At 43.3% G+C, this 24,945-nt stretch overlaps 1 protein-coding gene across 1 annotated transcript in view; it reads right to left on the bottom strand.

The window, feature by feature from the left end:
* The window catches only part of LOC141987989 (uncharacterized), a 122,253-nt gene extending 97,550 nt beyond the window's left edge, over positions 1 to 24,703 (bottom strand). The window contains exons 1-3 of the mRNA XM_074953813.1: positions 24,512 to 24,703; positions 19,250 to 19,655; positions 18,213 to 18,672 (exon numbers count right to left, since the gene is read on the bottom strand). Of these exons, the coding sequence (XP_074809914.1) occupies positions 18,213 to 18,672; positions 19,250 to 19,655; positions 24,512 to 24,703 (1,058 nt within the window). The remainder of the gene's footprint in view (positions 1 to 18,212; positions 18,673 to 19,249; positions 19,656 to 24,511) is intronic.
* Positions 24,704 to 24,945: the final 242 nt, after the last annotated feature.

Here is a 24,945-nt window from a genome sequence, read left to right as displayed (position 1 = left end):
TTTCTGTTTGTAAATGTTGCATTGATGGAACGATGTCAGGCCCTCTGTAGATAATACCAATAGGAAATAACCTATTTATGACTGTATGAACACCTGTGACAAAGCAGGACAACAGAATTGGAGGGGAAGGGGGAGTACAACACCACTATTGGAGAATGACTTTGAACATTGTGGGGCTAGTTTTCAAATATAGGGACCTTAACAAGATACTCCAAATCATCACATAGATACACATAGGCATTTGAGACCCGCAAGTGTCCAAACGGAGGATGGGCCTGAAATAAAACCCTGGATCCCAACAACCTTGGGAACTTCATGGGTGTTTGTAATATGGATTGTTATGTTTTTAGGAGCATAGGAATTACTCTACTGGATTAGACCTGAGGTCCATCTAATTCCATATCCTTTCTCCAACAATTACCAGCACCAGATGTTTCAGAGGAAGGTGTAAGAACCCCATAGTATGTGGGATAATCTCATTGACATCCCTGTGGCAGTGAGTTCCACAGTCTAATTACACACTCTGTGAGGGGAAAAATCCTGTAATAGTTTTGAATTTGCATCCTTCTGATTTCGTTGATTGTTCCCTTGTTTCTTGTGCTAGAGAGATTCTGTTCTCCGTGTCTCTTCCTTCTCTATTTCATCCATTATTTTATATACTCTAGATTTGATTTTTTCACCCACCTGTAGTCCAGTGAGTTTAGGATTTTATGTTAAATTGCCCACATTTGGAAAAACTGGCTGATTTTGCAAAGCCATGTTTTCAGGGTGAATCAAGATGCATATCTGAAACCTGAAAAGTAAGTTTAAAAACGCATCCAGATACAAATGCCTTTGTCTTGTCTTCATCTAAAGTAAAATTTTCACTTTTGGGATGCTTCCTAAAATTCTCTAGTCGGAGCAAGGCTTTTGTATTATCTTTCTATACAAAAGCTAATCTACCTTCTAGTGGTGAGACAAGGCTTGCTTCATGTTTTATGGTAATACAGAAATACCACATATTAATGAAATTTTTGGCTTCGTGCTTTAAACCCTTTCTTCAATCTTTTAAAAACCTCTTCTAACAGCCTAGTGCAGGGGTGGCCAACCTGAGCCTGAGAAGGAGCCAAAATTTACCACTGTATATTGCCAAAGAGCCACAGTAACACGACAGCAGCCCCTGATCAGCTCCCCCTTCCTTCCTGCACCTCCCTATCAGCTGTTTCATGGTATGCGGGCGGTTCTTGGGGGTAGGGGGAGCAGTGAGGGCACGGCAGGCGAAGGCGTAGGAAGGGGTGGAGTGGGGGCAGGGCCTGTGGTAGAGCCGGGGTTGAGCAGTGAGCACCCTGCAGCACATTGGAAAGTTGGCGCCTGTAGCTCCAGCCCTGGAGTCAGTGCCTATGCAAGGAGCCACATATTAACCTCTGAAGAGCCGCATGTGGCTCCGGAGACACAGGTTGGCCACCCCTGGCCTAGTGGTACACGCTGTACCTGGGCTGATTTTTATTGCATTTCAAGTTGGAATCTTCTCTTTATTGGCTTTCTGGGCTAGTTAGATGCTTTTGGATAGTCTGAGTTTTCAGCCCTCTACATTCCTGGATTGTAATTTGGCCATACATTGTTCCCATGGACTTTGGGGCTCTGTGTGGCTAAATCATGTCCAGCTACTCAAAATTCAAAGAGAGGCTGTAACAGCTCGAATGTGGTGGTCTTGTGGATCATGTATGTTTGACCCAGGCACGAGTAGACTGGATTACCTTACGTTTGAGGGGAAAGATGAACCCTTTGGAATGGAGTAGTGTAGCATGTAGATCGAGCTGAACATCAGATGAGGGATCTATTGTGTGGCTATAAAAGGAAAATTTTCCAGGAGAAAATACTGGGTGGGATTTTCAAAAGCCTTCTCCATATGCCCTTTTGAAGGTAGCAGAAGTTTGACCATTTATTTCAGTGGGAGCAGCGTTTGGCCAACACTGAGCACTTCTGAAACTCCGACTGAATATTTAAGGGCCTAATCCTGTACAGGCAAGAATTGCCACTTACCACTTTCAAAAGGAAAGAGAACTGGTTTTACCTGCATGTCTGGCTAGCAGCCTGAACATCTTACACCTGCTGGCAGGCAATGTGATAAATATTAGGATGTAATCTGGATAGTGAATATTCATTGCTTCCTAAATAGGGCTGTCGATTAATTGCAGTTAACTCACGCGGTGAACTAAAAAAAAATTAACTGTGATTAAAAAAATTAATCACAAATAATCACACTGTTAAACAATAGAATACGAACTGAAATTTATTAAATATTTTTGGATGTTTTTCTACGTTTTAAAATATATTGATTTATATTACAACACAGAATACAAAGTGTACAGTGCTCACTTTATATTATTTTTATCACAAATATTTGCACTGTAAAAATGATAAACAAAAGAAATCTTATTTTTCAATTCACCTCATACCAGCATGATAGAGATTGCACTACAGTAAAAGTGTAATTTACAAATGTAGATTTTTTTGTTACATAACTGCAGTCAAAAACAAAACAATGTAAAACTTCAGAGCCTACATGTCCACTCAGTCCTACTTCTTGTTCAGCCAATCGCTAAGACAAACAAATTTGTTTACATTTACAGGAGATAATGCTGCCTGCTTCGTATTTACAATGTCACCTGACAGTGAGAACAGGCATTCGCATGGCACTTTTGTATCCGGTGTTGCAAGGTATTTACGTGCCAGATAAGCTAAAAGTTCATATGCCCTTTCATGCTTCAGCCACCATTCTGGAGTTCATGCTTCCTGCTGCTGCTGATGGTTAAAAAAAATAGCGCGTTAATTAAATTTGTGACTGAACTCCTTGGGGGAGAATTGTATGTTCCTTGCTCTGTTTTGCCCACTTTCTGCCATATATTTCATGTGATAGCAGTCTCGGATGATGACCCAGCACACGTTGTTTGATTTATTAACACTGTCACTGCAGATTTGACAAAACGCAAAGAAGGTACCAATGTGAGATTTCTAAAAATAGCTGCAGCACTCAACCCAAGGTTTAAGAATCTGAAGTGCCTTCCAAAATCTGAGAGGGATGTATGTGTGGAGCATGCTTTTTGAAGTCTTAAAAGAGCAACACTCTGACGCGGAAACTACAGATCCCAAACCACCAAAAAAAAAAATCAACCTTCTGCTGGTGGCATCTGACTCAGATGATGAAAACGAACATGCATTGCTCTGCTCTGCTTTGGATTGTTATCCAGCAGAACCCGTCGTCAGCATGGATGCATATCTTCTGGAATGGTGGTTGAAGCATGAAGGGACATATGAATCTTTAGCGCAGCTGGCACGTAAATACCTTGTGACGCCGGTTACAACAGTGCCATGCGAACGCCTGTTCTCACTATCAGGTAACATTGTAAACAAAAAGCGGGCACCATTAGCGCCTGCAAAAGTAACCAAACTTGTTTGTCTGAGCAATTGGCTGAAGTAGGACCGAGTGGACTTGTACACTCGAAACTTTTGCCTTGTTTTGTTTTTGAGTGCAGTTATTTTTTTGTAAATAATTCAACATTTGTAAGTTCAACTTTCATAATAAAGAGATTGCCCTACAGTACTTGTATATTTCAATTCACCTAATACTATTTCTTTTGTTTTTTACAGTGCAAATATTTGTATTAAAAATAAATAGAAAGTGAGCACAGAACACTTTGTATTCTGTGTTGTATTTGAAATCAAAATAATTTAAACTGTAGAAAATATCCAAAAATATTCAAATAAATGGTATTCTATTATTGTTTAACAGTGCGATTAATCATGCGATTACTTTTTTTTAATCGCTGGACAGCCCTACTCCTAAACCAAAGCAAAGTAAGCCTGCCATGTCCATGAGACTTTTTCCCCCCATTTAACCACACATTCCCTTTCCTGGAAAAAAAGGCGAATTTTAGGCCCCCCTGGGCAGCTCCGCATTTTATTCCTGTGTCGCTAGGAACAAAACAGCTCTGACATATATGTCAACACCAAAAAGAAAAATTATGGAAGGACATTCACCTGCTGGCTTTTATGTCTCTAAGTTGTTGAGCTTTTCACTGCAACCTGAGGGCTAGAAACATAACTTAAAATATAAAGCTAAGATTGTCACCTAATTAATGGTCTCCAGGAGATAGTGCAGGAACTGCGGTAAAAATCAGAGTTGACAACACAGGACCTTTTAAATTAGGCAGACTTGGAATTCTCCTTCTTTGAATCTGGCTTATATCTAGGAAACTGGTGATTGAATGGGATCCATATAGTCCAGTAGTTAAACCACATGTCTAAGGGTATGTCTACATGATGAGGACCATACTGGCATAGCTATGTCAGTGTAGTTATGACAACATAGCCAGTAGTGCAGACACAGCCTACGCTGATGAAAGAGTTTTTTTTTTCCTCGATGTAGGAATGCCACCTTCCTGAATGACAGCAGCTATGTCGACGGAAGCATTCATCCATCAATGTAGCTGTATCAGTGCTGGGGGCCTGGTCCACAGAGCATGTTGATGAGGGGTGTGGATTTTTCACACACCTGACTGACTTAGTTATGTCAACCTAACTTTTAAGTGTAGACCAAGTATCAAGTACTCTCGATTCTATTTGTACCTGTGCCGGTGTCTTCTGTGTGACTTCAATTCATCAAACAACTTAAGCCCTTGCCTGAGTTAAGTGCTTGAGTAATACCATTGAGTTCTATTAGACTAATTATATTCATAGTATTTAGTACATATACATTTTAGTGCCAAGTACCTTGCTCTCAGCCCTGCACCGTACTCATTTGTAGTATGGATAAAATAATACTTGTCTCAAAGGGCTGTTGGTCGTTTGCTTTACGGTAGTGTCCACAGTGTGTTCAGCACTGTCTATCTGCAGACTTAATTCTCTGTCATAGATTGTGAGCTCTTCAAATAGGCCAGTGTTGCTAGACTGTCCCTAGGAAGCCCTGGTCTGTGTGAAGCGCTCACAATCTAAGAGAGTGAATTATCATTTGTAAATCAATCTATCCAGGGGCCTGACTCAGCAAGGTGTTTAAGTATGTGAGTAATGAGATTGATGTCAAAGTTAGGCATGTGCTTAGCTTGCTGAATTGGGGCCTAAGTTTTCATAGTAGTGCTGATACCACAGTAACTGAGCATACCATCGCTACCGTAAGAATAGTAACCATGGTGAAACATTTTAAGGCCCTTGAGAGGAAAGAAGCTATATAAATGCAAAATGTTCTTATCTGGTCAGGTTTGTCCACCCCAGTGATAGGGAAGCGGGGTTTCCACTGGCCAGTGATGGCAGAGGAAGGATGGTTCAATGATTAGGGCACTACCCTGGGACCCAGGAGATCTGGGTTCAATCCCCAGCTCTGCTACAGACTTCCCGTGAGACCCTGGGGAGCTCGCTTAGTTCCTCTGTGCTTCAGTTCCCTCTCCGTAATATGGACGTAGAGAGTACTGAGAGATTATTGAGGGGTATTGTGAGGATAAATACATTAAAGATTGTGAGATGCTTTGGTAGTATGGTCATGAGGCCAAAGAGATATTTACAGGTACAAAGATGGGAGACAAGATCAGGCAAAATGGAACAGCTTAGACGCGTGCTGTACAAAGCACTGAGGTGGTGATTAGTTCTCGTCTTGTAGCTGAACTAAACAGAAATATATTTCCCCATCTCTAACACTATGAGACTGTTTGTTTCTTTTCTGTATGCTCATATCACAGTAAAACTTACAACTACCAAAGGCAGGACTAACGTGCTGATTTGAAGGGTAATGTTGGGATGTTGCTCATGAATTGAGGGATGGGCAAAATAGCAGCAGTTGAATCAGGTCTGACAAACCACAGTACTTGCGCTGTATCCACCTCTCCAGGCATTTTTGAGTCATTTAACATTTAAATACAGATAAAAGGGCACAAAAGCCTTAATGCTACTTTACCTGAGTTCACTGCTGAGTCTCATTTTGTTCCATTGATGTGACATACCTCTTGTCTTGCTTAATTGATCAACCTCAGATTTTGACTTGAAAGTTACTGTGTAGCACAGACAGTAAATCTCTGCTCCTTGAAAGGAAGCTTTAAGCTTGCCTGTTGTGAGTTACAAAGACCAGAGCGAGGCGCTGTGTTCTGTTTCTAGCAAGAATACCAGTTCTTTCTTTCTCCATTCTCCCCTTTCACCAGCCCCATTTAATCCTTCGTACTTGACCCAGTCAAAGAAATGTCGTCAATGCAGTGCTACCAACCAACCAAACAGGTGAAGACCCCACATTCAGGGAGTTGCATTTTCACCAGACCTTTCAAATAGCACCAGATGCCGTTTCTCCCCAAACTTCTCTTTCTTTCACTGTGGATAGTTCCTATTTGCTAGGCATGTTAATGCTTCGTGGCCAGTGGTGGACAGACGTCATAGTCATTGGCCTACCTCATATGTCTGGTGATGGAAAGATCATTCATGGTGTTTCTCTCTCACCACTCCCTGCACCCGGGAGAATTATTAGAATTGCTTAGGTCAGATTAGCGGTTGGTTAGAAATAAGGTAGAGGTAGAATTGGTGGTTTGGGAAAAGATTTTATATTGTACTTAAAATGGCTCTCTGTTACTGAGAGGAAATGATTATTAGGAGGTCCAATCCTCCCTGTTCAGGCAAAATCCCATTGAGGCTCTTAATGTCAGAGAGAAAACTGTAAAGCAGGAACTGAATAGTTTGCCACAATTTAACATGTTCATTATGTAACAGATTGATCCGTATTGTAGGATGTACTAACTTTCTTTACAGTACTTGCAGTGCAAAGCAAAATTTCAGTGCTGTGGTCACACTAAACCCTTAATTGAGATTCTTTGTATTTATTACTTACCATTTAGGCTTTAAAATACCTTGAAGTGAACAGAATCCAAATTACACTAGCATTTACCTTGGATCTGCTGCTGTTTCAGTATAAACGTACAGAAACACTTTCTTTTCTCAGGTGCCACTATAGTGTAGTGTATATTGGTTGGGGTTGATAAACAATTGGCACTTTCGTTCAAGGTGACATTTTTAATGAGAGGTAAAAGTGTTAAGTGGAATTCTCTTATTTTTTTTCCACAGGCCAATGTTAATCTAAATGGAATTGCAGTTTGAACCCTGAAATGAACTGGAACCATGTGGCACTTCCAATCTAATTATACATGGGGTTTATATGCAAGTTCACATTTTTGGACTCTCGCATTTCACTTTCAGCTTTGTTTTCCCTGCTTTGCGGATTTCTGTCTCCATTCTATCCCTCTTCTTACCTTTTTTCTTCCCTCTGGACTCCTTCACTCCTACGGTAGGCAAGATTCCCATTGAGACAGATAAATGCACAGCTGGGTGAACACCACAAGAGAACTTCCTGAGTGTTGTGAATAAATTGGCTTCATCAGTGCCCTCACCGTTTTATGTGCGGACGTTCACTTTCTGCAAGCATTTGCCTGGCTAAGGTGTGCTCACAGGAATGCTCACACCAAGCTACATTTAAGTCTCCACATATGAGCAGTCACAACTAGCAAATCTCAAACCACTCTGCACTGGAAGTAGTATAAAATATATGAAGAAGGACACTGTTTAAAGCAGCTGCAGAGAAGAGTTCCCAGAGGCGATGAGACAGACAATGAGTTGATTGCACTCTTTGCAACTAGGACTGTGCATCTACCCAGTATCAGTTTGTGTGACTGTAATGAGAGAAAAAAACTATTTATTTAATCTCTTCACCCAGCTAATACGTTATTGTTTCTAGAAACAGTGCCCTGGGGAAAGCTGATGTGGCCCATAAAGGGAAAGGCTCTCTGGGTGGGATTTTCAAAAGCACTCGGTATTGGTCTACCTCTGTCGTTGATGTCAATGTGATTCCCTTCAACAGGAGCAGAGTTGAGTCAATGCTGAGCGTTTCTGAGAACCCTACCTTTTAACATTTGCCTTGCCCTGTTTATCTGCTCTCTTACCTGAAAGATTCACAGTCCAGTGTCGTCTTGAAGCCCTGTGACTGATTGCAAGGGTTATGCTTATCCAGCTGGAAAACAGAAGTTGTCTTTTGTGACAAATCGCAGAATGATCCATATAGTTTGCATTTCAGAACTCTGGTATTGAATATGGCGTATTGTTAATCATAAAAACTGGTATACCCACTATTTTTTTTTTTTACAAAGTTGCAGCACCTAACAAATCTGAGGACATCATAACCTACTGTTAGATATTCTGAAATCAGGAAAATGGCTAACCTCATACAATTATTCTTTGTGAATTACTGGTTTTATTTTCAGACGAATGTGAACATATCATGGAAAAATTCTGCCTGTAGATGTCGCTCCAGCTCCCATTAACTTGGAGCTGTTGCCTGGATTGGCGGCCAGAACACAGCTCTCAATAAACAGATTGTCTGTTAGAATTATTCCAGGGATAAAATTTAGCTTACTATAATCAAATGTTGTCTCTCCAGCACTTACTGTGCCTGATTCAAAGTGTAGCAACACAACGCACAGATTTTAAAATACATTTAAATTAACTTTTCCTATATGCCATTTCTGTTATTACTTTTATTGATATGTGCTTCAGTGGCTTCTGAAGGCCACAACTACTATTCAGGACCAACTGTGTTAGGTGCTGTATAAAGATAGAGCAAAACACAACCCATGCCCTAATCGGTATATAAATGACATTTCTGTCCTTCTTTGGGATACATGAATATCAGTAATTGTATCATTGTAAGAATTTCTGGATCAGGTAATGTCCTTGTTTTCTTTACTGTGTGCCTGACACAGTGCCCATTAAGGTACTATATGTTTTGGGTGTTTTTTTTCATATTAAAGTAAAAATAGTTCTGAATAAAGCTAACTTCTCTGCAGGTCTCCTGGTGATTCCTTCCATTGAAAAGAAAAAAAAAAAAGAAAGTTGACAAACTTAGAAAAATAAACCACATGCAGTCTCTCTGTCAGACAGTGTTTTTTACTGCACTGAGAATTTTTCTTCAGCAACGTCAGTAAGAAATGATTACAGCTGTAACCTGCTGGGTTAAATACAGTGTGCCACAAATACAGTGTTATCTGTTTAGTGGCTTGGAACATTCATTTTATACCTTACACTTTTTTCTTAATAACTGAAATTATTTCTTCAGAACGTGTTAACATTCTGTTTTAATACTTTAATCGTTGCTGCGTCTTTTATCTGAAAATGCAGCAATATTCTACTTAATGAGAACATAAGAACGGGCACACTAAGTCAGACCATATCCTGTCTTCCGACTGGCCAGTGTCAGATGCTTCATAGGGAATGAACAAAACAGAGCATTTACTGAGTGATCCATTCCCTTTTGTCCAGTCTCAGTTTCTGGCTGTCAGAGTATAGGGACAACCAGAGGATAGGGTTGCAGCCCTGACCATCTTGGCTAATAGCTCTTGATGGACATATCCTCCATGAACATATTTAAGTCTTTTCTGAACCCAGTTACACGTTTGGTCTTTACAACATCCCCTTGAAACAAGTTTCACAGGTTGCCTTTGTGTCGTATGAAGAAGAACATCCTTATGTTTGTTTTTAAACCTGCTGTCTATTAATTTCATTGGTCACTGGTCCTTGTGTTATCTGAAAGGTTAGATAAAACTTCCTAATTCATTATCTCCATACCATTCATGATTTTATAGACCTCTATCACATCTCCCTCCTTAGTTGTCTCTTTTCTAAGATGAACAGTCCACTCTCTTTAATCTCTTCTCCTGTGGTAGCTGTTCCATATCCCTAATCATTTTTGTTGCCCTTTTCTGAGTCTTTTCCAAGCCTTTTCCAATCCTAATATATCTTTATTGAGATGGGGTGACCAAAACTTCATGCAGTATTCAAGATGTGGATTTATGTAGTGGCACAATGATATTTTCTGTTTTATTATATATCCCTTTCCTAATGGTTCCTAACATTGTTAGCTGTTTTGACTCCTGCTGTTCATTGAGCAGATGTTTTCAGAGAACTCCTCACAATGACTCCAAGATCTTTCATTTTGCATGTATAGCTGGGATTATTGTTTCCAATCTGCGTACATTACTTTGAATTTCATCTGCTATTTTGTTGCCCAGTCACACAATTTTGTGAGATCGCTTTGTAACTTTTCACAGTCAGCTTTGGACTTAACTATCTTGAGTAATTTATTATTGACTGCAAACTTTGCCACCTCACTGTTTACCACTTTTTCCAAATCATTTATGAATATGTTGATCAACACAGGTCCACGTACAGATTCTTGGGGGACCCTGCTGTTTATCACTTTCCATTGTGAATACAGACCATTGATTTTTACCATTTGTTTCCTGTCTGGTTAGTTACTCATCAATGATAAGACCTCCCCTCTTAACCCAGGACTGCTTACTTTGATTAAGAGCCTTTGGCATGGGACCTTCTCAAAGGCTTTTTGAAAGTCCCAGTACACTATATCCGCTGGATATCCACTATGTCCACATGCTTGTTGACTCCCTCAAAGAATTGTAATAGATTGTTGGTGCTGCATGATTTCCCTTGACAAAAGCCATGTTGACTCTTCCCCAGTGTATTGTGTTCATCTATGAGTCTAATAATTCTGTTCTTTACTATAGTTTCAACCAATTTTTCCTGGGACTGAAGTTAGGCTTACCAGCCTGTAATTCCCAGGATCAGCTCTGGAGCAGCTGTTCTAAACATTAGCATTACATTAGTTATCATCCAGGCATCTGGTACAAAAGTTGATTAAGTAATAGGTTATATACCACAGTTGTTTGTTAGTTTTTTAATTACATATTTTAGTTCCTTCAGAATTCTTGGGTGAATACCATCTGGTGCTGATGACTTATTACTGTTTGGTTTATCAATTTGTTGTAAAACCTCCTTGACTGGCACCTCCATCTGGGACAGCTCCTCAGATGTGTCACCTAGAAAGAATGTCTCAGGGCGAAGACTGATGCAAAGAATTCATTTAGCTTTTCTGCAACAGTTTTGTCTTTGTTTAGTGCTCCTTTAGTACCTTCGTTGTTCAATGGCACCACTGATTGTTTAGCAGGCTTCTGATGTACTGAAAAACGCTGTTAGTTTTTTGTGTCTTTTGCTAGTTGTTCTTCAAATTCTTTATGGGCCTGCCTAATTGTACTTTTACACTTGACTTGCCAGAGTATATGAAGATGAAGGAGACCTGTTGCTTCAATTTGTTTGCTGATTTCATTGACGGTTCTACATTCAAACAATTCTGCAGTGTGAAAATGAAGTTAAATGGGTCCTCTTAGAACTTGAATGGGCAGATTTTCAAACGCTCATCAACCATTGTTTTCAACAAGAGGAGGTGGATGTTGAGAATACTTGAAAATCTGATCACTTCGTGAAGGTGCTTTAGGCCTGAGGTAAGCACAGACATTGCAATGGCAAAACTAAAATCAGCTTAGAAAGTGATCTAGTAAAACGGGTTCCAACCCTTGTGTGGACACTGCCAATTGTAAACCAATCTGGGTAAGTGGGTTTAAAAACGCTGCAAAAATAATAATGGTAGCCTTTTACACCAATTTTGCATTTACTTTGCACTAATGTAAATGACTACACAGGACACAGTGCAAGCAAAGAGTCTGATGCACACTCTATTATGATCAACAGTTAGAACGATTACTGCAGCCAAATGGAAAAATACTGGATTGCATTCATCAGAAAGAAACATTCTAAATACTCGAAAAATATTTACAATGAGGGAAAAAAGACTCTCTAGAAGAGACTCCTATGGAAGCTACTTAAGCACTTGATTGCTTTTTATTAATTATTTGGACAAGGAACCTAAAGCGTGAAGTCTTGCCTGGAATTTTTCCACATTCTAATTGGAAAAAAAAACAACCCTCATTTCTTCCTAACTCTTCACTCAATTTACATACTCAGTAACTCCATTGTTGTATAATGCATTTTTGTTGCATACGTCCAAGTATACCTGCAGCAAAGCATTTTATATTGATTTTGCTTTGTTTGCACAGAGAAGTACAACCAGAAAAAGGAACAAAGTGAACAGTAATTAATCTAATAGTCATTGTTTCTTCCCATCCTATACCCCATCTCAAAGTGCTTTCTACCATGATGAACTTCCAGTTCCCTACTGAGGTGTTCCATCATTCCTGAAGTCTTCTGCTCCAGAAAGAAGTGTTCCCAACTACCTCCACCTCACGCCCTTGGCTTCGCTATCTATCTCAAAGCTCCCATGCTTGGACTTTTAGCTACTCCCTTGCATGTATATCTCAAGTAAAATACCACTTGTTTCAACCCTGGTCTTGTTTTATATTCCTTTCCTCTCTCCCTCTCCTTTTCTCTGTCAGAGCGCCAATTACAGCCTGAAGAGAGCCTTTTCTAAAGGGAATTCCTGGCTAGTATAATCCCTCCCCTTTATTCCCACACACTGCTGCCTTACATGACTAGAAGTCCCCCTAACATTCAATCCTGCTGTTACTGGGCTGCCCCATCTGTTACTTGTAGCTGTTATACCTAGCATCCTACTGTAGACTTTTAGATCTAGAATGGAATTTTCAAAGAAGTCTAAGGGAGCAAGCTACGCATCTCATTGAATATCAAACCACATCAGAAACAGTAGCTCACTTTATGCTCACTTTTAAGCTTGGCTGTAAATGCACAAATTGTGAAGCACTGGCAAAGTAGGTCAATTATTGTCACCTTTCATGAGAGCAAAGTTCTTAAATTATTTTTTAAAAAACCCACACAACAACAAAACCTACAACCAGTCATGCTGGTGCACTTCACTTTTCATAATTCAACGGAGTAGGTGGTTACTGTAGAGTACAGGTTCTCAAACTTCATTGTACCATGACCCCCTTCTTCCAACAAAAATTACTACATGACCCCGAGCAGTTTCAGCCCTGGGCGCTGGGGTTCAGGCTTCGTCTTCAGCCCCTGGCCCCAGTGAGTCGAACGCTGGCCCTGGCAATCCCATTAAAATGGGATCATGACCCACTTTGGGGTCCTGACCCACAGTTTGAGAACCGCTGCTGTATAATATCACATCAGGCTTCTCCAGCACTGCACATCTTTAATTGCTTTGTATACTTCAAAGCATTGTTGTAGCAATGCCACCTGGTGGGTACCTCTTTTCTAAAGCAGTTTAGAGGCAAATGGCACTTGTTCTACTGCTCTTCTAAAATGTGACAGGCTGCAAAGAAATGGTCATAGTGTCTGGGTGTTTATGGTGCAAATATCCAGCACTGTTTCCTCATCTTTGTTTGAAAATATACAGTATTGGATTGCAAAGTCGTGAAAAACATTGAATGCAGACAGACTGCACACCTATCTTCCTGTAGGCAGTAAGCCCCGGGGAGAAGACCAGCAAAGCAGAACACTAATATAAGCCCAAATTGTTAAGTGATTGGTGACTTTGGGTGCCCATCTTGAGACACTTTAAAGGTTACGAACTTTTGGATTCTGGGTGCTTGCCACTTTCTGAAAATTAGGCCTGCTTAAGTTGAACCCCAAAGAATGGAGGCGTCCAAAAATCACTAACATATTTTGAAAATTTGGGGCTTAACTTCTGAAGCGTATTCATCCTGATATCTGTATGATCAGGAATGTAGAGTTTATGCTACTGTTTTCATTTATTTTCCTTGTCTACTTTTGTGCATCGAAAATACGTCCTTTCATTTCCTGTGGTCATTCAGCACTCTATTTTCATAGTGTCCCATCTACATGCTCTTCTGTAATCACAAGAAGTAGATTTCTGTTGCTGCTAATTTGCTTTCGGTGCACACTATTCAGAGTCATGTTGACCACACATTGAAAGTGCAATCAGCAAGAGTTAGGGTAATATTTACAAAATTTTAATGCAAACATTGTGCTGCTTTTCCTTTGCTACTATTTCTTTTCCATTGTTAGAAGTGAGTTAGTATTTGAGAAACACATAGGCAGCCTTACTGAATGAACTCCTCTTTCCCACAGTCTGATTACTGCACTGGCAGAAATAGCAGGAGATTCCCCCCTATGATGCTCAACCAATGTGCCTTGATCTTGTTATGGGAGTGCTACCTGTAGGAATAAAAGAGTAATTCTCTCTCTATGGCCCTTTGAGTCCCTGACTCTCTTCTGAGACTGCCAGTGAAGCAGACTTGAAGAAGAGCTATGTGGCTGGAACAATTGTCTTCCTCACCAACAGAAGTTGGTCCAATGAAAGATATTACCTCACCCACATTGTCTCTCTAACAGTGATATCAGTCAGTGTCAGTTGTGGTGGGTGATCTGGGATGCAGAAACCTATCTAGGATCTGGGCTGAGACTATCAGCTCATGTATGTAGAGCACCAAATAGCTTATTCTCTGTTGTAATCAACCTGCGCTGGATTTGGACCAGCACCCTAGATGTGAGAGGCTAATATATCTCATTAGTGATCCAATCTTTACTTTATAGCCTCATATCCTCCTAAAATTCCCCATTGGTGAAAGGAGCACTGCCAGCTCCATAGACTAGGAGGCAAGATTTTGATCAAAACTAAGGGTATGTCTACACTACAGAATAAGGTCGAATTTATAGAAGTCGTTTTTTTAGAAATCCGGTTTTATATATTCGAGTGTGTGTGTCCCCACAGAAGTGCATTAAGTGCATTAACTCGGCGGAGTGCTTCCACAGTACCAAGGCTAGAGTCGACTTCCGGAGCGTTGCACTGTGGGTAGCTATCCCACAGTTCCCGCAGTCTCCGCTGCCCATTGGAATTCTGGGTTGAGATCCCAATGCCTGATGGGGCTGAAACATTGTCGCGGGTGGTTCTGGGTACATATCGTCAGTCCCCCCCCTTCCCTCCCTCCCTCCGTGAAAGCAAGGGCAGACAATTGTTTCGCGCCTTCTTTCCTGAGTTACCTGTGCGGACGCCATACCACCGCAAGCATGGAGCCCGCTCAGGTAACCGTCACCGTATGTCTCCTGGGTGCTGGCAGACGCGGTACGGCATTGCTACACAGTAGCAGCAACCCATTGCCTTGTGGCAGGAGATGGTACAATACGACTGGTAGCCGTCCTCGTCATGTCCGAGGTACTCCTGGTTGCCTGTGTGAGGTCGATCAGGAGCGCCTGGGCAGACATGGGTGCAGGGACTAAATTTTTAGTGACTTGACCAGGTCATTCTCTTTAGTCCGGCAGTCAGTCCTATTGAACCGTCTTATGGTGAGCAGGCAGGCAATATGTCCATCTGCTGCCAGCCAAAGATGTAAAAGATAGATGGAGTGGATCAAAACAAGAAATAGACCAGATTTGTTTTGTACTTAGGGGACTCATTCCTCTAGGTCACACTGCAGTCACTCACAGAGAAGGTGCAGCGAGGTAGATCTAGCCATGTATCAATCAGAGGCCAGGCTAACCTCCTTGTTCCAATAAGAACAATAACTTAGGTGCACCATTTCTTATTGGAACCCTCCGTGAAGTCAACCCTGTAAGCCGTGTCCTCAGTCGGCCCTCCCTGCGTCAGAGCAACGGCAAACAATCGTGCATCTGAGTTGAGAGTGCTGTCCAGAGCAGCCCAATGGAGCACTCTGATTGGGCTAAAACATTGTCGCAGGTGGTTCTGGGTACATATTGTCCGGCCCCCGTTCCCTCCCTCCCTCTGTGAAGGCAAGGGCAGACAATCGTTTCGCGCCTTTTTTCCTGAGTTACCTATGTGGACGCCATACCACCGCAAGCATGGAGCCCGCTCAGGTAACCGTCACCGTATGTCTCCTGGGTGCTGGCAGACGCGGTACGGCATTGCTACAGAGTAGCAGCAACCCATTGCCTTCTGGCAGCAGACGGTGCAGTATGACTGATAGCCGTCCTCGTCATGTCCGAGGTGCTCCTGGCCGCGTCGGCTGGGAGCGCCTGGGCAGACATGGGCGCAGGGACTAAATTTTTGGTGACTTGACCAGGTCATTCTCTTTAGTCCTGCAGTCAGTCGTATTGAACCGTCTAATGGTGAGCAGGCAGGAAATACGGATTGCTAGCAGTCGTATTGTACCATCTTCTGCCGGGCAGGCAAGAGATGACGATGGCTAGCAATCGTATTGTACCATCTTCTGCCGGGCAGGCAAGAGATGACGATGGCTAGCAATCGTACTGTGCCATCTTCTGCCAGGCAGGCAAGAGATGAGGATGGCTAGCAGTCATACTGTACCATCTTCTGCCGAGCAGCCATGAGATGTGGATGGCTTGCAGTCCTTCTGCACCGTCTGCTGACAGCCAAAGATGTAAAAGATAGATGGAGTGGATCAAAACAAGAAATAGACCAGATTTGTTTTGTACTCATTTGCCTCCTCCCCTGTCTAGGGGACTCATTCCTCTAGGTCACACTGCAGTCACTCACAGAGAAGGTGCTGCGAGGTAAATCTAGCCATGTATCAATCAGAGGCCAGGCTAACCTCCTTGTTCCAATAAGAACAATAACTTAGGTGCACCATTTCTTATTGGAACCCTCCGTGAAGTCCTGCCTGAACTATTCCTTGATGTAAAGCCACCCCCTTTGTGGATTTTAGCCTCCTGAAGCCAACCCTGTAAGCCATGTCGTCAGTCGCCCCTCCCTCCGTCAGAGCAACGGCAGACAATCATTCCGCGCCTTTTTTCTGTGCGGACGCCATACCAAGGCAAGCATGGAGTCCGCTCAGCTCACTTTGGCAATTAGGAGCACATTAAACACCACACGCATTATCCAGCAGTATATGCAGCACCAGAACCTGGCAAAGCGCTACCGGGCGAGGAGGCGACGTCAGCGCGGTCACGTGAGTGATCAGGACATGGACACAGATTTCTCTGAAAGCATGGGCCCTGCCAATGCATGCATAATGGTGCTAATGGGGCAGGTTCATGCTGTGGAACGCCGATTCTGGGCTCGGGAAACAAGTACAGACTGGTGGGACCGCATAGTGTTGCAGGTCTGGGACGATTCCCAGTGGCTGCGAAACTTTCGCATGCGTAAGGGCACTTTCATGGAACTTTGTGACTTGCTTTCCCCTGCCCTGAAGCGCATGAATACCAAGATGAGAGCAGCCCTCACAGTTGAGAAGCGAGTGGCGATAGCCCTGTGGAAGCTTGCAACGCCAGACAGCTACCGGTCAGTTGGGAATCAATTTGGAGTGGGCAAATCTACTGTGGGGGCTGCTGTGATGCAAGTAGCCCACGCAATCAAAGATCTGCTGATGTCAAGGATAGTGATCCTGGGAAATGTGCAGGTCATAGTGGATGGCTTTGCTGCAATGGGATTCCCTAACTGTGGTGGGGCCATAGACGGAACCCATATCCCTATCTTGGCACCGGAGCACCAAGCCGGCGAGTACATAAACCTCAAGGGTTACTTTTCAATAGTGCTGCAAGCTCTGGTGGATCACAAGGGACGTTTCACCAACATCAACGTGGGATGGCCGGGAAAGGTACATGACGCTCGCATCTTCAGGAACTCTGGTCTGTTTCAAAAGCTTCAAGAAGGGACTTTATTCCCAGACCAGAAAATAACTGTTGGTGATGTTGAAATGCCTATATGTATCCTTGGGGACCCAGCCTACCCCTTAATGCCATGGCTCATGAAGCCGTACACAGGCAGCCTGGACAGCAGTCAGGAGCTGTTCAACTACAGGCTGAGCAAGTGCAGAATGGTGGTAGAATGTGCATTTGGACGTTTAAAGGCGCGCTGGCGCAGTTTACTGACTCGCTTAGACCTCAGCGAAACCAATATTCCTACTGTTATTACTGCTTGCTGTGTGCTCCACAATATCTGTGAGAGTAAGGGGGAGACGTTTATGGCGGGGTGGGAGGTTGAGGCAAATCGCCTGGCTGCTGGTTACGCGCAGCCAGACACCAGGGCGGTTAGAAGAGCACAGGAGGGTGCGGTACGCATCAGAGAGGCTTTGAAAACCAGTTTCATGACTGGCCAGGCTACGGTGTGAAAGTTCTGTTTGTTTCTCCTTGATGAAACCCCCCGCCCCTTGGTTCACTCTACTTCCTTGTAAGCTAACCACCCTCCCCTCCTCCCTTTGATCACCTCTTGCAGAGGCAATAAAGTCATTGTTGCTTCACATTCATGCATTCTTTATTCATTCATCACACAAATAGGGGGATGACTACCAAGGTAGCCCAGGAGGGGTGGTGGAGGAGGGAAGGAAAATGCCACACAGCACTTTAAAAGTTTACAACTTTAAAATTTATTGAATGACAGCCGCCTTTTTTTTGGGCAATCCTCTGTGGTGGAGTGGCTGGTTGGCCGGTGGCCACCCCACCGCGTTCTTGGGCGTCTGGGTGTGGAGGCTATGGAACTTGGGGAGGAGGGCGGTTGGTTACACAGGGGCTGTAGTGGCAGTCTGTGCTCCAGCTGCCTTTGCTGCAGCTCAACCATACACTGGAGCATACTGGTTTGGTCCTCCAGCAGCCTCAGCATTGAATCCTGCCTCCTCTCATCACGCTGCCGCCACATTCGAGCTTCAGCCCTCTCTTCAGCCCGCCACTTACTCTCTTCAGCCCGCCACTTACTCTCTTCAGCCCGCCACCTCTCCTCCTGGTCATTTTGTGCTTTCCTGCAGTCTGACATTATTTGCCTCCACGCGTTCGTCTGTGCTCTGTCAGTGTGGGAGGACAGCATGAGCTCGGAGAACATTTCATCTCGAGTGCGTTTTTTTTCCTTTCTAATCTTCACTAGCCTCTGGGAAGGAGAAGATCCTGTGATCATTGAAACACATGCAGCTGGTGGAGAAAAGAAAAGGGACAGCGGTATTTAAAAAGACACATTTTATAAAACACTGGCTACACTCTTTCAGGGTAAACCTTGCTGTTAACATTACATACATAGCACATGTGCTGTCGTTACAAGGTCGCATTTTGCCTCCCCCCACCGCGTGGTTACCCCCTCAACCCTCCCCCCCCCGTGGCTAACAGCGGGGAACATTTCTGTTCAGCCGCAGGCAAACAGCCCAGCAGGAATGGGCTCCTCTGAGTGTCCCCTGAAGAAAAGCACCCTATTTCAACCAGGTGACCATGGATTATATCTCACTCTCCTGAGGATAACACACGAACGGATGTTGCTTGAACGTCAGCAAACATACACTGCAATGCTTTGTTGTACAATGATTCCTGAGTACGTGTTACTGGCCTGGAGTGGTAAAGTGTCCTACCATGAAGGACGCAATAAGTCTGCCCTCCCCAGAAACCTTTTGCAAAGGCTTTGGGAGTATATCCAGGAGAGCCGCGAATGCCAGGGCAAAGTAATCCTTTCACATGCTTGCTTTTAAACCATGTATAGTATTTTAAAAGGTACACTCACTGGAGGTCCCTTCTCCGCCTGCTGGGTCCAGGAGGCAGCCTTGGGTGGGTTCAGGGGGTACTGGCTCCAGGTCCAGGGTGAGAAACAGTTCCTGGCTGTCGGGAAAAGCGGTTTCTCCGCTTGCTTGCTGTGAGCTATCTACAACCTCATCATCATCATCTTCTTCGTCCCCAAAACCTGCTTCCGTATTGCCTCCATCTCCATTGAAGGAGTCAAACAACACGGCTGGGGTAGTGGTGGCTGAACCCCCTAAAATGGCATGCAGCTCATCATAGAAGCGGCATGTTTGGGGCTCTGACCCGGAGTGGCCGTTCGCCTCTCTGGTTTTCTGGTAGGCTTGCCTCAGCTCCTTCAGTTTCACGTGGCACTGCTTCGGGTCCCTGTTATGGCCTCTGTCCTTCATGCCCTGGGAGATTTTGACAAAGGTTTTGGCATTTCGAAAACGGGAACGGAGTTCTGATAGCACGGATTCCTCTCCCCATACAGCGATCAGATCCCGTACCTCCCGTTCGGTCCATGCTGGAGCTCTTTTGTGATTCTGAGACTCCATCATGGTCACCTCTGCTGATGAGCTCTGCATGGTCACCTGCAGCTTGCCACGCTGGCCAAACAGGAAATGAGATTCAAAAGTTCGCGGTTCTTTTCCTGTCTACCTGGCCAGTGCATCTGAGTTGAGAGTGCTGTCCAGAGCGGTCAAAATGGAGCACTCTGGGATAGCTCCCGGAGGCCAATACCGTCGAATTGTGTCCACAGTACCCCAAATTCGACCCGGCAAGGCCGATTTAAGCGCTAATCCACTTGTCAGGGGTGGAGTAAGGAAATCGATTTTAAGAGCCCTTTAAGTCGAAATAAAGGGCTTCATCGTGTGGACGGGTGCAGGTTTACATCGATTTAATGCTGCTAAATTCGACCTAAAGTCCTAGTGTAGACCAGAGCTAAGTGATTCAGCAATGAAGTGAACATAAACTTTGCCTTTTCTCCCACTTGGCTCGGCTATACCAGGCCAGCTTATATTTCTGTTAAATGGGAAAAGCAGTTATCTCAGGTGTGAAACTGTAACTTTTCCCCCACTCATGCAGTATGGCGCTACTTATAAATTCTCAATTTGGTAAAACTCAGTTCAAACCAAAGAGGCAGATCCTTCTCTTTCTTTGCAGGGTCTGCCACCTATGCAAAATCTTTCATCTTGATTTAATCAAAGGGAGCATAGTAGCGGCCTGTCAGATTTGCCACAGCTTTGCCCTCAGAGTCAAGCTTCCCATTCTTTTTAAATAAAAGTCATGTGGAAGATCAAAAGGCACTCACTCCTTCTGATATGGCACCAGTTCTCCATTAGTACATCTTGGCATGGTTAAAGGTTGTGTTTGTAATTGTGAGAAGAAGCAGTTACTGTTGGAGTATGCCTTTGGACACAACAGATGAGACGGACACGCAATTAGGGGTTCCTGTGTCTTCAGACGTGTCCAACAGACACAAAGGAATACGCGGAGACTGGAGTCTTTGGTTATGGTTGTGTGTTTATTGTTGCAGAAGCTTAGCTACACCCTGCAGAAGCATAGCTGTACCGCTCGTTCACCTCCCCCACATCCCAAGGAGTGAGCACCGAGATCCTTTTGCATTTCCCCTTTATTGTAATCATCAGCCCTCCCCCTTCCCAGGTGGGCCGTTCTGGTCTCGGTCTCAACCCAATGACTGCCCTCTAATTTCCCTGCTAAATTCCCTGCCCGTTTGTTTCCCCTCGCTCATGACCATTGTTGCCATATTAGGGGTTGTTATTGAGCACTTAGCTGTCTGTCAATGAATACCTGCAAGCTTGTGGTTTGGGGGTTTTCCGTGTGCATCTTCCGCCAGCAGCTTACCAGACAGACTCAATGTCAGCTAGAGCCAGCCCCCAATAGTTACTGTCCAAACGTTGTGCAAATGACTTTACTGACGATGCAAGAGAGAAACTGTTATTGGCATACTGTTGGAATAACAAATGCAAAAATCTCTTTCAACACACATCTTTTGCTGATGCACCATGTGGAAGTACAGCATTTAAAACAGAACTTAAAATAAATAGTCTGTGGAAAGCAGTCAAAACACTGACTCAACAAGGAGTCTGGTGGCACCGTAAAGACTAACAGATTTATTTGGGCATAAGCTTTCGTGAGTAAAACACCACTTCTTCACATGCATGGAGTGAAAATTACAGATGCAGGCATTATATGACGGCACATGAAGGGAAGGGGGTTACCTCACAAGTGGAGAACCAGTGTTGACAGGGCCAATTCAGTGAGGGTGGATGTAGTCCACTCCCAATACTAGATGAGGAGGTGTCAATTCCAGGAAAGGCAAAGCTACTTTTGTAATGAGCCAGCCACTCCCAGTCCCTATGCACTCCATGCATGTGAAGAAGTGGTGTTTTACCCGCGAAAACTTATGTCCAAATAAATCTGTTAGTCTTTAAGGTGCCACCAGACTCCTTGTTGTTTTTGTGGATACAGAATAACAGGCTACCCCCAATACAAAATACAGACTGGTTCTTTATTGCCTTTCAACTTCTGTAGTCACTTACCCTTGTACACCAGGCTACCATACTCAGTGGGTAGCATATTACATCCACTTGAGCCTGGTGTAAATGACACAAAGTGCAAGCCAGTGGAGAATCAGGCCTCATAGCCTTTGGCTATGTCTGCACACATCAAAGCTGTAACTGCAGCCAGGGCAGTATGAGCTAGTTGCTTGAGTCAGTATCCGGAGTCCTGGAACCGTACAGCCCATGCTGCTGGGGCTTCACTGCCGTTGTTGTTGGAGGTAGCTAGAGGAAAACTTGCTCAGTTATGTCTGCACATATGCAATCTTTGATTGTAGTGTAGGTTCCCTTAGTTACTGCTTCCTAAGATCATGTTTTCCTACAGGTAAAAGCAATTGTGTGATTGGCAATTTCAATTAAACTCTTCATCACAACGTCTGGTGAATAAAAAGATTTTTTTGTAGATTATTGTTTCCATTATTCAGTCAAATTTACCATGTAGAGAAAGTCTCTATAGGAAAAAGAAAAGGAGGACTTGTGGCACCTTAGAGACTAACACATTTATTTGAGCATAAGCTTTTGTGAGCTTCAGCTCACTTCTCATGAAAGCTTATGCTCAAATAAATGTGTTAGTCTCTAAGGTGCCCCAAGTCCTCCTGTTCTTTTTGTGAATACAGACTAACACGACTGCTACTCTGAAACCTGCCTCTCTAGGAAGTGTTCCTACTGTGCTAGTATGGTTAAAGTTCAAAGTTAAAGTTCAAAAAGTGCTCCGAATTTCCAATAGCTGATTTGACATCACAAGTTAAAGAAGTATGGGCTGGATGAATGCACTATAAGGTGCGTAGAAAGTTGGCTAGATTGTCGGGCTCAATGGGTAGTGATCAATGGCTCCATGTCTAGTTGGCAGCCGGTATCAAGTGGAGTGCCCCAAGGGTCGGTCCTGGGGCCGGTTTTGTTCAATATCTTCATTAATGATCTGGAGGATGGTGTGGATTGCACCCTCAGCAAGTTTGCAGATGACACTAAACTGGGAGGAGAGATAGATACGCTGGAGGGTAGGGATAGGATACAGAGGGACCTAGACAAATTAGAGGATTGGGCCAAAAGAAATCTGATGAGGTTCAACAAGGACAAGTGCAGAGTCCTGCACTTAGGACGGAAGAATCCCATGCACCGCTACAGACTAGGGACCGAATGGCTCAGCAGCAGTTCTGCAGCAAAGGACCTAAGGGTTACAGTGGACGAGAAGCTGGATATGAGTCAACAGTGTGCCCTTGTTGCCAAGAAGGCCAATGGCATTTTGGGATGTATAAGTAGGGGCATTGCCAGCAGATCGAGGGAGGTGATCTTTCCCCTCTATTCGACACTGGTGAGGCCTCATCTGGAGTACTGTGTCCAGTTTTGGGCCCCACATTACAAGAAGGATGTGGAAAAATTGGAAAGAGTCCAGCGGAGGGCAACAAAAATGATTAGGGGACTGGAACACACGACTTATGAGGAGAGGCTGAGGGAACTGGGATTGTTTAGTCTGTGGAAGAGAAGAATGTGGGGGGATTTGATAGCTGCTTTCAACTACCTGAAAGGGGGTTCCAAAGACGATGGATCTAGACTGTTCTCAGTGGTAGCAGATGACAGAACAAGGAGTAATGGTCTCAAGTTGCAGTGGGGGAGATTTAGGTTGGATATTAGGAAAAACTTTTTCACTAGGAGGGTGGTGAAACACTGGAATGTGTTACCTTTGGAGGTGGTGGAATCTCCTTCCTTAGAAGTTTTTAAGGTCAGGCTTGACAAAGCCCTGGCTGGGATGATTTAATTGGGGATCGGTCCTACTTTGAGCAGGGGGTTGGACTAGATGACCTCCTGAGGTCCCTTCCAAACCTGATATTCTATGATGAAGCAGCGAATTACCTTCCTACGATGGGGCACAGCAGGTGAAAGAGAAAAGGAGCCCAATTATATGAAAGCCTTTCTTTCTTCCCCACCACCAAATAAATATCTAAGAAGGTTCGAAACTAGCAATATGTTCTGTGTGGACACATAGAGCTCATTTCACGGACAGGACCTGAATGCCTATGTCTGGGGGTGAGGAAGTTCATAGGTACATGTTCTCTCTGATCATCCCTATCCAAGTATACCAATATTTATACTGCAGTAGGAGAGGCAACTTGCAATGAAGCTTAAAAATTTTAAACTGAAAGGTTTGAGACGTTTCGGGGGGCAGGTGTAATAAAAATTTGGAGCAATTTCGTATAATTTGGAAGATTTTTAAACATTTCCAAATACGGATTTTATTTTTACATGTGAACTTACCTGGTGCTTATCTGAACTAGAATAGCGAACATGCCACAACTGCTAGATCTTAGGCAAACTTGCATTTGTCCAAGTGAGAAATGAACCCATTTGGGTTCGAAAAAAAAAAACAAGCAAAAAACTATTACTAACAATACAAAAAGCCTAGTACTGGCTGAAAAATAGGGAAAAGTTTATGAAATGTCCCCTATTTGGTCAAAATGTTGGTTCGTTTGTTGAAAAATCAAAGTTTTTGAAAATTTAGACCAGCTCTTTTTTATATATATATATATATATAGCACATATGAAAAAAATATTATACACATCCAAAGCATGTCACCTTCTGCATAAATACTGTGGGTCCTGATCGATTCCATACCATAATTAGTTTTTCTCTTAGACAGTCATATCCCCTGATATCATCTGATTATCTTTAAAAAATTGTATTTTAATACCATTTTAGCATCAAGCTTCCTATCAAACAGCAATGATTTTTTTAGATTTGTGTTTTCTGATCTATCGTCTTCATTTCCACTGTCTTTTAGGCTTTCCGCTTTTTCCAAGTTCCCCTTAATTAACTTCTGCATCCTCCTTCCTCTATCTTCCTTGACACTGATTTCGTCCACTTTTTTCTCTTTCCGTTGCATTTTATACCGCTCTCTCCATTGTAGCACTCTTGCCAGTTAATCTCTCGGCTCCTGTTTCTGCACTGTGGCTCTCTTTGGTGCATTGTATATTTCTTTTGTATGTTCTATGTTCATTCTTTGTGCAAAATATTACTATCACAGAGTTCTGCAGAGGGATGGAGTGCAGAATAAGTGTAGTACGTTGACAATGCATCTAGGAAGATCCCCCATGAGGATACTGGGAGCAGAATTTTGCCTGTGAG

The sequence above is a fragment of the Natator depressus genome, chromosome 5, assembly GCF_965152275.1.
Source record: "Natator depressus isolate rNatDep1 chromosome 5, rNatDep2.hap1, whole genome shotgun sequence".
NCBI lineage: Eukaryota > Metazoa > Chordata > Testudines > Cheloniidae > Natator > Natator depressus.
This window is presented reverse-complemented; position numbering and strand designations above follow the sequence as displayed.